General features: G+C 45.5%; 1 protein-coding gene across 2 annotated transcripts in view; it reads right to left on the reverse strand.

The window, feature by feature from the left end:
- Nucleotides 1-5,230: 5,230 nt before the first annotated feature.
- The window catches only part of si:ch73-281f12.4 (RA_Radil_like and Myo5p-like_CBD_Rasip1 domain-containing protein), a 29,549-nt gene continuing 20,112 nt past the window's right edge, over nucleotides 5,231-14,667 (reverse strand). Inside the window, exons 10-15 of one of the 2 annotated variants that reach the window (XM_024433623.2) lie at nucleotides 14,137-14,281; nucleotides 12,269-12,432; nucleotides 11,734-12,118; nucleotides 7,449-7,585; nucleotides 6,520-6,659; nucleotides 5,231-6,343 (exon numbers count right to left, since the gene is read on the reverse strand). In XM_024433623.2, coding sequence (XP_024289391.2) covers nucleotides 6,244-6,343; nucleotides 6,520-6,659; nucleotides 7,449-7,585; nucleotides 11,734-12,118; nucleotides 12,269-12,432; nucleotides 14,137-14,281 — 1,071 coding nt within the window. In that variant the 3' untranslated portion in view covers nucleotides 5,231-6,243. Of the gene's footprint in view, nucleotides 6,344-6,519; nucleotides 6,660-7,448; nucleotides 7,589-11,733; nucleotides 12,119-12,268; nucleotides 12,433-14,136; nucleotides 14,282-14,667 lie in introns of both variants that reach the window. The other variant, XM_024433622.2, reaches the window with a different exon arrangement.

A 14,667-nucleotide genomic window follows, 5' to 3' on the forward strand; every position in this document is an offset into this window, starting at 1 on the left:
TTCAGTCTTCTGAGGGGGAATAGCATTTGTCGTGCTCTCTTCATGACTGTCTTGGTGTGCTTGGACAATGTTAGTTTGTTGGTGATGTGGACACCAAGGAACTTGAAGCTCTCAACCTGCTCCACTACAGCCCCGTTGAGGAGAATGGGGGCGTGCCCGGTCCTCCTTTTCCTGTAGTCCACAATCATCTCCTTTGTTTTGATCACACGGCCAGGTCTCTGACCTCCTCCCTATAGGCTGTCTCGTCGTTGTCGGTGATCAGGCCTACCACTGTTGTGTCATCTGCAAACTTAATGATGGTGTTGGAGTTGTGCCTGGCCGTGCAGTCAGGAGTGAACAGGGAGTACAGGAGGGGACTGAGCACGCACACCTGAGGGGTCCCCATGTTGAGGATCAGAGTGGCGGATGTGTTGTTATCTACCCTTACCACCTTGGGGCGGCCGGTCAGGAAGTCCAGGATCCAGTTGCAGAGGGAGGTGTTTAGTCCCAGGGTCCTTAGCTTAGTGATGAGATTTGAGGGCACTATGGTGTTGAACTCTGAGCTGTAGTCAATGAACAGCATTCTCACATAGGTGTTCCTTTCGTCCAGGTGGGAAATGTGGAAATGTGGAGTGCAATAGAGATTCCATCATCTGTGGATCTGTTAGGGCGGTATGCAAATTGGAGTGGGTCTAAAGTTTCTGGGATAATGGTGTTGATGTGAGCCATGACCAGCTTTTCAAAGCACTTCATGGCTACAGACGGTCGGTAGTCATTTAGGCAGGTTACCTTAGTGTTCTTTGGCACAGGGACTATGGTGGTCTGCTTAAAACATGTTGGTGTTACAGACTCAGACAGGGAGAGGTTGAAAATGTCAGTGAAGCCAGTTGGTCAGCGCATGCTCGGAGTAAACATCCTGGTAATACGTCTGGCCCTGCGGCCTTGGGAATGTTGACCTGCTTAATAACCTCTTAAAGCTAGAGGGCAGAATTTTCACTTTTGGATAAATAGCGTGCCCAATTTCAATTTCCTGCTACTCATGCCAAGAATATAAGATATGCATATTATTCATAGATTTGGATAGAAAACACTCTGAAGTTTCTAAAACTGTTTGAATCATGTCTGTGAGTATAACAGAACTTATGTAGTAGGCAAAACCCCGAGGACTAACTGTTCAGAATTAGTGTTATTTTTTTCTTTCCCATCTCTCTTCCCTATATTGTCTTTGCCATTGGAAATTTAATAGAAATATACTTTCAATTCCTACATCTTCCACACGATGTTGCCAGTGTTTGGAATATGGCTAAGGTTATTTATTTTATTTCAACTGTTCCGAGTTGGCAGGAAGTAGGCCAACTCGGAACAGGGGACCATTTTGTGAGTTGCACAAGACGTGATGAGCAGAGTTTGTTTCTTTTTGTTCATGTATTGAATACAGATTGCCCCATCTACAATTTGATCGATTATTAACATTTAAAGATACGTAACGTTGTATTACAAAAGTAATTTGAAATATTTTGGCAAAGTTTATAGGCAACTTTTGAAATATTTTGTAGTGACGTTGCGTTTTTCTAAGCTGTTTTTGTATGGATCAAACGGGCTTTATAAATGGACATTTTCGATATACAGTGGGGCAAAAAAGTATTTAGTCAGCCACCAATTGTGCAAGTTCTCCCACTTAAAAAGATGAGAGAGGCCTGTAATTTTCATCATAGGTACACTTCAACTATGACAGACAAAATGAGAAAAAAAATCACATTGTAGGATTTTTAATGAATTTATTTGCAAATTATGGTGGAAAATAAGTATTTGGTCACCTACAAACAAGCAAGATTTCTGGCTCTCACAGACCTGTAACTTCTTCTTTAAGAGGCTCTCTGTCCTCCACTCGTTACCTGTATTAATGGCACCTGTTTGAACTTGTTATCAGTATAAAAGACACCTGTCCACAACCTCAAACAGTCACACTCCAAACTCCACTATGGCCAAGACCAAAGAGCTGTCAAAGGACACCAGAAAAAAATTGTAGACCTGCACCAAGCTGGGAAGACTGAATCTGCAATAGGTAAGCAGCTTGGTTTGAAGAAATCAACTGTGGGAGCAATTATTAGGAAATGGAAGACATACAAGACCACTGATAATCTCCCTCGATCTGGGGCTCCACGCAAGATCTCACCCCGTGGGGTCAAAATGATCACAAGAACGGCGAGCAAAAATCCCAGAACCACACAGGGTGACCTAGTAAATGACCTGGGACCAAAGTAACAAAGCCTACCATCAGTAACACACTACGCCGCCAGGGACTCAAATCCTGCAGTGCCAGACGTGTCCCCCTGCTTAAGCCAGTACATGTCCAGGCCTGTCTGAAGTTTGCTAGAGAGCATTTGGATGATCCAGAAGAAGATTGGGATGATTCGATTGACACTTTGCCTGTTTGATGGTTCATTGGAGAGCATAGTGTCCCGCTCTTTGAAAGTGGCAGCTCTACCCTTTAGCCCCTTTAGCTCAGTGTGGATGTTGCCTGTAATCCATGGCTTTTGGTTGGGGTATGTACGTACAGTCACTGTGGGAACGGCATCATCGATGCACTTATTGATGAAGCCGGTGACTGATGTGGTGCACTCCTCAATGCCATCAGAAGAATCCCGGAACATATTCCAGTCTGTGCTAGCAAACAAGTCCTGTAGCTTAGCATCTGCTTCATCAGACCACGTTTTTATTTGGTAAAACAGATTTAAGTTTCCCTGCGTTAAAGTCTCCGGCCACTAGGAGTGCCGCCTCTGGATGAGCATTTTCCTGTTTGCTTATGGCAGTATACAGCTCATTGTGTGTGGTCTTAGTGTCTGTGGTGGTATGTAGACAGCTATGAAAAATACAGATGAGATACTCTACCTCAGGCAAACAAAACCTCGAGACGTCTTTAGATATCGTGCACCAGCTGTTGTTTACAAATATACATAGACCGCACCCCTTTGTCTTACCAGAGGCTGCTGTTCTATTCTGCCGATAAAGTGTAAAACCCGCCAGCTGTATGATGTTCATGTCGTCGTTCAGGCACGACTCGGTGAAACATAAGATATTACAGTTTTTAATGTCCCATTGGTTGTTTAATCTTGCTCGTAGGTCATCGATTTTATTTTCCAATGATTGCATGTTTGCCAATAGAACGGATGGCAGTGGGATTTTACTCGCTCACCAACGAATTCTCTGAAGGCAGCCTGACCTCCTCCCCCTTTTTCTCCGTCTTCTCTTCACGCAAATGACAGGGATTTGGGCCTGTTCCCAGGAAAGCAGTATGTCTTTCACGTCGGACTCATTGGACTCGTTAAAGGAAAAAGCTACTACCAGATAACAGTTGGTTAGGAGCACGTAAAACGTCAGCCATCCTCTCCGGCGCCATTCCTCACACACGCCATTCTCAAACATTCTAGTGTGGATGTTTGAGCATGTTTCTATTGGTTTCTATTGATGTTTTATCATTCTGTTTGAAAGAGTGGAGGGTAAGGATGAGAGAGAAGAGAATGCTGTTCCCTGCTGTTTGGAGATCACTAGAGAGAAGCTACAGCCCAGTCCTAACTGTCAGCTGGGATTGTGGAGCCCACCACCTCCTGAGACAAACAGGTAAGACATTCACATACACTACATACTGCACAAACAAGCACTCAGACATACAGTATCTATACACACAGAAATACTCATGCTACAGTACATCACCCAGACAGGTCCACTTAAAATGAACTCCCATTGAAAATACATGTCAGCCATTTATGTTTATGCGGAGGTTCGAAGTCGCCTGTGTAAAATGAGGCAAAGCTAAAAGCCAACAATTTGTAGTCAAGATGAATTGTTTCACAAATTCCTGTGGTTCAATTGGAACAAACAAGCAGCACTAATGAACAGTAAATATGTAGGATCTGCCCACAAATTGCTGCTATACCAAAACAGCCAGTCTGTGAGGTTAACCATGACAACCAACCCTCTCAGGACAAAGCTATTTCTGACCTTGTAACTCTGTGATCAGCGCTAAATCACTTTGGGACACATCTCATAAAGACCTTGCATTGCACAGTAAGAAGTATAAAATAGCATAGCTGATCATAAGAGACAGTATATTTATCAACCACCTATTCTATTTCCAAACATGTTCCAGGTTCATTCTTCTGAGTATCAGACTTATACCATTTGTCTACGGAGGAGCCCATCCAGGGAGCTTTGAGGTGGTTTCTTCCCAGGAGCACCAGGGTATCCAGCCTGTTCAGGGTGATCGAGGAGCGGGTTGGGATCCAGACCACCAGCCTGCAGGTGTTCAGAACCAGAGTTCCCTTCCAGGAGTCCTTCCTACCGCCAGACAGCTCCCTGGGGGAGTGTGGCTTCACTGGAGGCTCTGAGGACTCACCCAGACAGGCAACACTGTTCTATGACTACAGGCTGGAGTTCACTGACTGCCCCATCCTCAACTGTGACCACTACTTTGATTCTAAGCGACCTCAGATTGGGGAGGACTACTTTGCATCAAGGCCTGTCTAGGTGACCTGTATAACTTATGTGTAACTTACTATATCAGCACTTTTTTGATGTACAGATTTATCTTTGTGTGACTAGCACCACGAAGCAATTACAGTTGATAATTGGCTGTGTTTAGCTAATTATTTAATCTGATAATTAAAAGTGCATTAATGTCAGCGTTATACCGGGGGAGAAAATTGACGACTTGGGCAGAACACTCCTCACAATCAGCAGCTTCTGACATAGTTTTGTGTTTACCTGCAAGCATGAAGTATGCAAAGTGTGAGATTGCCTTTTCAATGCCAAAACAACCATTTTCCTCAGGGCACAGTGGAGAACCCTGGGGTGTGTCAAATTGAGTGGTGTAGTGGAAAGTGCTGCTCTAGTGGAAACCAAAGGGCACTATAAATGGCGGCTCTTGTGGTGGCCCACTAAAGCGTGTTTGCCCTGAGTGAGACACACCCTTGGTTCCCTGCTACCTCCCCCCGTTTAAAAGCACTTGGTCAACAGCTGGAGTCCTTATTCACCCCAAAGTGTGCCGTTGCTTTATTTGGCCTTGTTACGTCCCACGTCGTAGAGTTCAACCATCTGGGGATGCAGGTTGTACCGTCTGTGAGGCAACAACCTCTATGGGTAGAAGGCGATGTAGGGATTGGGGAATAACTCAGGCATTTTGGAGCTCTGATTTTGCTTTAAAATCTAAATAACATTTATTTAACATGTTCAAAAATACTGGACAAAGAAGTATAAAAAAATGGAATACTCTTTTATTTGTCATCAATAAAATTGAAGACTTAACACTGTTAAGAGAGATAGTTGACTTAAAACTGTCATAAAGAGTCATTTGTTTATAAACATTTCATAAACAGTCATAAGTTATAGTGTCACTGTCACCACATGGGAAAAGTCAGAAATGTGTAGCAGTGATACCTCCAGGAATCTATATTAGATTATCACCGAAATCCACTGAAATGCCTTATAGATAACCATAGAGTCCTTGACAACCTTTCGTAATACTGTAGTGCTTCAGAAAATATTTCACTAATAGCACTTCAGTAAATATCCAAAGTATACAGCCACTACAACATTAGAATGAGTCATAGTTTTTACTCAAAAAATACATTATAATTTACAGTTCTATAAAAATGGTATATTTGCATAACTCCTTATGGGTTTTGGCATTTGTAAAGCTGAGCAATCTTCAGACAGAATGCTGTGCTCTAGCCATTTGTAGTCAGTAGATAGTGTCCTTGAAGACAGCTCAACCCTGCCTTAACCACTGTTCTTTTCTACTCTCCCAAACCCAGTGTTTTCTGGGTACGAAGGACAGCTCACCATCTACATTTATTCACATGCTGGCAAGAAAAGGGGGCAACAGAAAACACTTCTGCAAAGCTGTCTGGACCATGTTGTTGATACACATGTATTGTTTGCGTTTGAAATTGCATTCATTCAAAAGGGGTGCTTCAGAGAAGACTTGAGCAATAGTGGATTCAGTCTAGTGGTTTCATCCACCTTTGAGTGTCCTCCTGTTCATTCTATGTACAGTAAAGCTTCATTTAAAATACTCAGTGAGAAGAGATTATTCACCAAAACAAAATAAACAGTCAAGTGTATTTTATCCTTTGGTTGAGGATCACGTCTCGTAAAGTACTGACAGACAACTAAGCTCCTTAGTTGGATAAAAAGAGAAGATTAAGCTCCCTTCTGAGGGTCAACGGTCACTTGGGGAAGCCTCCAATGAAACCTTCCTTCCAGTCAGCACGTGATCACTGAGCTCTTCCCCGTTGATTTGGACTCATGTTTGGCCACCAGCAATCTGAGGGCATCTCCAGATGAACGAATGAGCTCTCTACCACTGTGACGGAGAGAACGAGAGAGAACGTCAGAGGGTGTGTTAAACAGAGGGAGGGAACGACACTACTCTATGTTGTGTTTTATAACTCTTATTACCTAAATAATATCCAGTACTCTATTACAACTTCTTAATCAACACAGGGTGGTAAAGACCAGTCTCCATCTTACACTACTTACATGTGGTATTCCATGCCCACCAGACTGATGCCGTTCACAGCCAGGATACGATCTCCCAACCTCAGCTTCTGGCACTGGGCGGCTGGGGACTCTGGTACCACTGACTTGATATAGATCCCAGTCATCTTCAGAGGTGTTTTCTACACAGGACACAAGAGGATGCAGGAAGCGTTGAGGTTGGGACTGAGGACATGCCGTACCTGCACTATAGCATCATTACAGGAACATCTCCGCTGTTTCATCTCTATCCTACAGGGGGCACCACATGCTATAGAATCCTCCACAGCACTACACCTGCATGCATATACATGAGTAGAGGCTTTCACAGACCAGGCACGTTTCTGTTATGAATTAAATGATGAAAACAGCACTTTAGTGGAATTTGAAGCCAAAGGCAGACATTGGAATGAGGGTAATAATAACCATTGCAGCTGCCTATTGTGCAATAGAGGAGTCTACCGGTTCTAATAAATTAGCTTAGTGTTCTCAATGTGGTTCATGGCTGACTTCAAAAGGAGGTTAACACATTTACCACATGTTGTACACCTGTTAGTAAACCCAAGCTTAAGCCCACACCCACATACCATAACCACACACACACACACACACACACACACAAAGTCCCACATAGGCTCAACAGCTCTTCTTGCGATCTGTAGTTGAGATCTACGTCACAGTTCAACTCATCATTAATTTCAAGCTAGATTTCCCTGACTTTGATGCATGATGATGTAACACAGTTAATCATGGGGAATATGTAACCTTTGTAACCAAACAGAATGTTAGAGCTTTTTCAAGTTCCATTGATTTCCCCATGCAGAGAGGTAACAAATAAGAAAGGGAGGTAGAGAAACAAAGGAAGATGAGACTTGGGTGAAGGAGATGAATAAAGGAGGAGGTGGAGGAATAAAGACAAGGATTTCACCCACCATTCCATCCACCAGTGCCAGGCCTAGACCATGAGGTCCTCTGTGTAGCTCCACAGTAAACACTTCATCCCCCTCTTTCTCCTCCTCTTCCTCCACATTCCCATTCCTTCTCTCAGAACATTCCCTTGGGCAGCTGCCTGCTGAGGAGACACACACAAGAACACCCCACATTAGACACGGTATCCAATCCAACCTTAACTCTGTTTAAAGTTATACTTTTCCTTGTTATTGTGGTCCTTTTAATGAAATTATAAAGAAATCATATCACTGTGGCAATTTGAGACAGGGTTTACTACAGGAGAAAACATGAAAGTAGTGTCTGTTCCCCTTTGGTTTTCCCTCTACAGTACCTGCTAGGGGTCTCTGTCTGTCTCTGTCTGAGCTGTACGTGTTTCAGTGTCACCTCGTTTCCCCTTTTCCCTTTCTACTCACCCAGAGAGAGTGTGTGTGTGTCTGTGTGTCTGTGTGTCTGTGTGTCTGTGTGTCTGTCTGTGTGTCTGTGTGTCTGTCTGTCTGTCTGTCTGTCTGTCTGTCTGTCTGTCTGTCTGTCTGTCTGTCTGGTCATATGAAAGAGAAGTTCACAATACTTGGCTTGTTTTGTAGTCCAGAGGCATTAGTGTTATAAGGATTATTATTTCTACCAATAGGAATATATATGGATCAAAGACTGGAGGTTCATCTGAGCTGCTCCAGAGGGACACGCAGTTGGCTTGACCTCCTCAACATACATATAACTACCACTAATATTGAACACAGATGTTGCATTTGGACTCTATATAAAAATCATGTCAAGTCTGAGTGCTATAAAACTGTGGGGACTCCACTAAATGCATAGACGTTGTAATGAGAACCATACAGAACCCCACTGAGAACAAGCTCTACATGTAAAGCTTTGGGGCCTTGGGAAAGCTCTTCCTCAGGTTGGTCTGGTGCTCTGTGGTGTATTTATCTTGTCACAACAACCTAGCCACCAGCAACAGTACCACCAGCATGCCCTACACTTTCACCCCCCCCCTGGTGTCCCCCTGCTCTCCCCTGGTGTCCCCCTGCTCTCCCCTTGTCTCCCCTGGTTTTCCCTGCACTCCCTGGTGTCCCCCTGCTCTCCCCTGGTTTCCCCCTGCTCTCCCCTGGTGTCCCCCTGCTCTCCCCTGGTGTCCCCCTGCTCTCCCCTGGTGTCTCCCTGCCCCCCTGGTGTCCCCCTGCTCTCCCCTGGTGTCCCGCTGTCTCCCCTGGTGTCCCCCTGCTCTCCCCTGGTGTCCCCCTGCTCTCCCCTGGTGTCCCCCTGCTCTCCTGGTGTCCCCCTGGTGTCCCCCTCCCCCTGGTGTCCCCCTCCCCCCTGGTCTCCCTAGTCTCCCCTGGTGTCCCCTGCTCTCCCCTAGTCTCCCCTGGTCTCCCTAGTCTCCCCCTGGTCTCCCCCTGGTCCCCCTCTGGTCTCCCCTGCTCTCCCCCAGCCCGAGCCCATCTGCTCCCCATACAGGACCTGCTCTGGACAATGCCTGTCCCGATTAAGATTCCACGCACCAACCCAACTGTAAATTCCCATGACGGATCAGCCACTGATCTTTTCTCTCCTGACATCACCACCTCTCTGTAATTCTTGCTACAGATTAAAGGATTAGCAATGCTACCAAAATAGCGGTAAGTTACTGTTAGCGCCCAAAACCACCAAGGTTGAGCAGAGAGCAGGAGCACTCTATGGGACTGGGAGGCCACAGTAATACATGGTGGGAAGCTATGGTCAATGTCATAACCAGGGATATGACATGATTAGAGAATATTTCTGTGAAAGTGGGTAATGTTCAATAGTACATCATTTTCATAACAATATCTTAGGTTTATGACAAACTATTAAACCATAGAGCCCGTATAAAGACAAGGGCCATTGATCGTAATGAGTTCTGATTATGATCAACAAAATGGAAGCTTTAGTAAAGCCCTATTTACACACAACCACACAGGGGGCCAGGAAGCTTTAAGCAGGCGGTAAGCACTTACACACAACCACACAGGGGGCCAGGAAGCTTTAAGCAGGCGGTTACACACAACCACACAGGGGGCCAGGAAGCTTTAAGCAGGCGGTAAGCCCTTACACACAACCACACAGGGGGTCAGGGAGCTTTAAGCAGGCAGTAAGCACTTACACACAACCACACAGGGGTCAGGGAGCTTTAAGCAGGCAGTAAGCACTTACACACAACCACACAGGGGGTCAGGGAGCTTTAAGCAGGCAGTAAGCACTTACACACAACCACACAGGGGGCCAGGAAGCTTTAAGCAGGCGGTAAGCACTTACACACAACCACACAGGGGGCCAGGAAGCTTTAAGCAGGCGGTAAGCACTTACACACAACCACACAGGGGGCCAGGAAGCTTTAAGCAGGCGGTAAGCCCTTACACACAACCACACAGGGGGTCAGGGAGCTTTAAGCAGGCAGTAAGCACTTACACACAACCACACAGGGGGTCAGGGAGCTTTAAGCAGGCGGTAAGCACTTACACACAATCAAATGTTTACACAGAGTGTTTGTCTCTGATTTAGAGTTGAGGGAAGTATCTGGTGTTAATCAACAGGAAAGATTCTACTGGACTAACGGGCTTTTATTATCTAACCTGTTGTTTATGACCTGGGACTGATATGACCTGGGACTGTGGTATCTGAAATCAGAAACATTCAGGATTCTCACAATGTTTTAGATAAAGTGGCATCAAACTTATAGACTCACTCTCTTTTGCTAGGTGTTTGACTCAACGATTGTATCCCTTGAGAAAAGGTCAATGTACTGTATAGGACAGGTGCACTAGACTACTATTTGAGAATGTCGGCGGTCACACACATTTCCTAGGTGGCAAAGGTCCGGATAGGTATTGTCATTAATCGGCATAGTAACAAACCCCCACCTCCCAACCCATGTGACCTCAAACTGTTTAAATTGTACACAGCCACATTGCTGGCTGAGAGAAAATGTTGTCAGTTTAAACCTCGTTTCCTGAAATTCTACGCATTTTGACATTTTAAAGCTAATTTCTTGATATTCTACACATTTTGACATTTCTGTGTGTTCATATGATACCTGAGTAACTGAACAAAATCAATGCGGGCCGCTGGTGTTGAGGCCCCTGGGCACGTAATCTGGCCATGATAACTACAGGATTTAGATAGCTGGTTAGTCTAATTTACCCATCTAGCTAACATGGGCTAGTAGTAATCCACTGAACATTTCTGACAGGTTATAAATAGCTCTCTAAGGTCTGTCAGTGAATGACATAACAAGAGGAACTTGATCCGGACTGTGGTCCGCCTGTTGAGTATGGCTGGTATAGGACTTATATAAAAGTGTTAGAATCTTACACATTGTTTGAGACATCGCTAGAGAAAGCTGACCTGCTTTAGGGAGGGGGACGTCATTGTTATCTCTGGAAGTTAACCCTGGAAGTGTCCCTCCCAGTTACAGAATAAGATGTTTAGTCCTTTCCTCCCCTTTCTCAACTCAACTCCTCCACCACAGAATAAATCATAACCAGAGAGCAGTCTGCTCGCTTTCCCCTCCCATCCACTCCTACAGATGACCTCATGAGCAGAGCTTCAAAAAACAATAAGCCCGAGGAGAACATTGCCTTTCCTCTACACATGGAATCCACCCTACAGGGAGAACACAACCTTTACACACCCAGAACAGCTCTTTATTCCTCCAATGACCTGTAGTTTCTGTCCAAAGTCAATAGGGTTGAAGAGATGAAGGGAGGATGAGCGCTCTCCTCCTCCTCCTCCTGTCATATCAAGCACCTTGTGTCAACCTGGAGCCACTGGGGACAAATATGCACCAGGGTCTCCCGGGTCAAGCAGACAAATTCTTCGTTTAATGGAGCCTGTCAGTCATTGGTGGGTTGATATTAGGGAGGCACTAGCGACCTAACTCCAGGGGTTAGGTACATGAGCCACAGTGTGAGCCGAGGTGGCTGTATTTGCTGTGACAGGAGTTTTACATCACTTTAATCAAAACCCGCAGAGGGAGGGAAAGGCCATGAAGGGATCCTCTGTTATTCTTTGTCTTCGTAATTCATCCAAGGGGATTGAGACAGGATCAGTTTCTTTTAGTATTACTATGTACAGTATGTGCCCCCCACTGTTACAGCATCATCAATCCTCTGTTATGATTGGTCAATAACACACTTCAGCTGACACATGGCTTTTTATGCTCCTTTTCTATCAATCAGAGCTGTTTGTATTGTAACTGAATGCTCTGTAACTGAATGCCTGACTGTATGACATAGCCCTCTGTGTTACCTTTCCTGTGCTGCCGTGCTGCTCCCTGCAGGTCTGCCTCCAGCTCAAACTGAGACAGGCCCATGCCCTGGGGGGTGTTGGGGGGCGTCAGCAGGCAGGAGGGGTCCAGAGCCAGGCTCTTGTGGCATCCCAGGTCAGCCTGGCTACTCCTAGGTAGGGCGTTCTGCAGCTCCAGACTCTTCAGCTTGTGGGTCAACTCTGCCTCTGCCAGGCAGCAGCTTAGGTCACCATGAGACCCCCGGGCCTGAGGGGGCGCCGCAGGGCTCAAAGAGTCCACCTCTGCCCTGAGCGAGGGGCGGGGAACTGGGCCAGGGACCACCACTGTGACAGAGGGCGAGGAGCGTGAGGTCGCAGACTTGGCGTCTGTAGCTGTCCCGCTGAGTGCCTGAAGGGAGGGAGAAGTCAATAAAGCAGAGATGGAAAAACATCAAAGTTAAAATGTCTCATTTACTGAGCACCACCAGTCCAGGGTGGCCACTGCCGTATATTTTTAAAATCTGGGTACACAAAGTCAGAAGGTCAGATAGGTGGTTACCTGCTGTGTTGTTTGACTGGTGGGGAGACTACGGATGAAGTCCTGCAGACGGCCGAGCTGCTCAAACAGAGCGGGTTCCGTGATTGGTTTACCCAACTCCAGGTGGAAGGTGTTGCTGGGCAGGATAAGGGGAGGGTGGTTGTCGAAACTCTCCAGGATGCCAGCTAGAGGAGGAGGGAAATACAGGACATCATTAAAGACAGAAGACGTGACTCAGAAAAGATTACAACAGAAGCTCTGGAAGAGCTTTCTCACGGTGTACACTACATTATTTATACTTGTTATTTCCTTTTACTTCATTAACTTAATTACATCTGATTTGTAGGTTAATCCTTTAGATTCTCCAGTTAAAGAAAGACAGTCATGGCCTCTAGGACAAGATAAAGTTCCCCCCAGCGGGTGCCAGCGGGAGTTGGGCCATTCACACAGAAGAGGTGAGGTGACAGGGGACAGAGAAGGGAGACAGGTGCCAAGTCCTATATTGCGAGGGGCGGATTTGAGAGTTAACTCTGTGGTGAGACTGATTGGGCTGGACAGGGTTCTCCTCTCTAACCTCCCCCTGTACTCATGCTCCAATTTGGAGTTAGACTGGGGCAGGCAGACTTCCTGTTCGGGTGGCGCTCGGCGGTCGTTGTCACCGGCCTACTAGTTGCCACTGATCCTTTCTCCCCTTTCTGTTTATTGGTTTCACCTGTTTTTGTTTTAGGCTGATTAGTCAGGCTTTATTTACCGGTAGGCCCGCCTGCTCTTTGTGCGGGATTGTTTTTGTGTAACTTGTGTGCACGTCTGTGGGTTACGTGTTTCCCATTTTCATGGGGTTTGCTGGACAGTTTAAGTCCCCTTTAAGTCCCCATTAAAGTGGCACTACCCTGAACTCTCTGCTTCCTGCGCCTGACTTCTCACCCACTACACCAAGAACGTTACAGCCACTCTCAGACACAACAGGGAATAGGCCTCTAGTTACTAATACCCTGACTACACCACTCGCGTCACATTGCAAAATACATTTAGAAATCTATTATTCAATTATTGCACCCACACTGCTTGCGCACGTTAACGAGCGTCTGCGTTGCCAAGGGCTAAAATAGAAGTCCTTTCTATTTCTGATGCAGATCGCACTGCAAGTCCTGCCTCTCCCATCTCCTCATTGGTTTGTAGAAGCAGGTACTCACGTGCCATTTCCTCATTGGTTATACCCACGTCGGTGATTGAAAGACGCACTGTGTTGCTGGTCGTCGTGGTAATACTATGAAAGTTTAGATGCCAATCACCATATAAGTTCAAAGATGAAAAAGCCTGGAAGGAGGAGAGATGACTAGAAACGATTTGGTTGACCGTTTAATGTTTGGATTAATTGTCAAAGTAGAGGACCTTGTGCATTTCAGGTAAAATAACAACTCAATGTTTATATCCCAAGACAAATTAGCTAGCAACAGCAAGCTAGCTAAATAGGACAAATTAGCTAGCTAACTAGCTAAATTGCCATAAATGTTTAATGCTTTTCGACCTGTCCCCAAATTCATGTAATTGGTTCAGAGTTTGTGTTGATATTTTAACCTGCCGTAACCTGTCGCGATCGCGTTTGGTGTAGGGGGACAAAATACATTTATGCACGATGGCGCACGCGCTCAGCTGATTTGGGTTCCGTGTAACCTTATCAGGGCATGGGCGACAGTCTGATCTGATTGAATCTTGGCAGAGTGAGTTTGTATACACAAGCGTACAGACTACATAGGCTACATAGAATTTGTTTGTGTCCAAGAAATACGTGTGTTTGTTTGTTTCAAAATATGGTTTATACACGTGAACGTGTCTGTGTGTCTGTTTGGCTACCCGCCGTGACTCTGCTGTATCTGTGTTCCACTCACTGGTCCTGAGGGCAGCCTCCGCCTCGTCTGGCGAGGGGTTCCAGTCTGCAGGACAGGCCCTGCCTGGGTTATACTCCCTCAGCATGTGGTGCAGTTGGGCTGGGTTCAGAGGCATGAACTCAGTCCTCAGAGAGCTCCATGATGCCTGAAACACACACACACACATATGTACACTCACACGTTACAGGAATATCAAAGTACAGGCACAAGGACCATGATACAAGGAATGTGATTGTATATTTCACAAATGAGTAAACATGGCATCATTTAAATGCAAGAGCTAGCAGAGCTGTTTGATGTCATTGTTGTTAGTGAAACTAAAATGGCAGGGTAGCATTTCCTCAGTGGGGTTATTTCAACACAAAGCTATTCGCGTAAAAAATATTTCAAACCACAAATCTGTCCAAGTACTGTAATTGCATATTTGTGTCAGATTATGTGGTGATGAATTCATTAGGAAAATAAATCTAGGACTGTAAGTAATACTTGTCATGCCAACCTCTATCACTGTCTGTAGTAATAAAACCAACA

The sequence above is a fragment of the Oncorhynchus tshawytscha genome, linkage group LG09 (assembly GCF_018296145.1).
Source record: "Oncorhynchus tshawytscha isolate Ot180627B linkage group LG09, Otsh_v2.0, whole genome shotgun sequence".
NCBI lineage: Eukaryota > Metazoa > Chordata > Actinopteri > Salmoniformes > Salmonidae > Oncorhynchus > Oncorhynchus tshawytscha.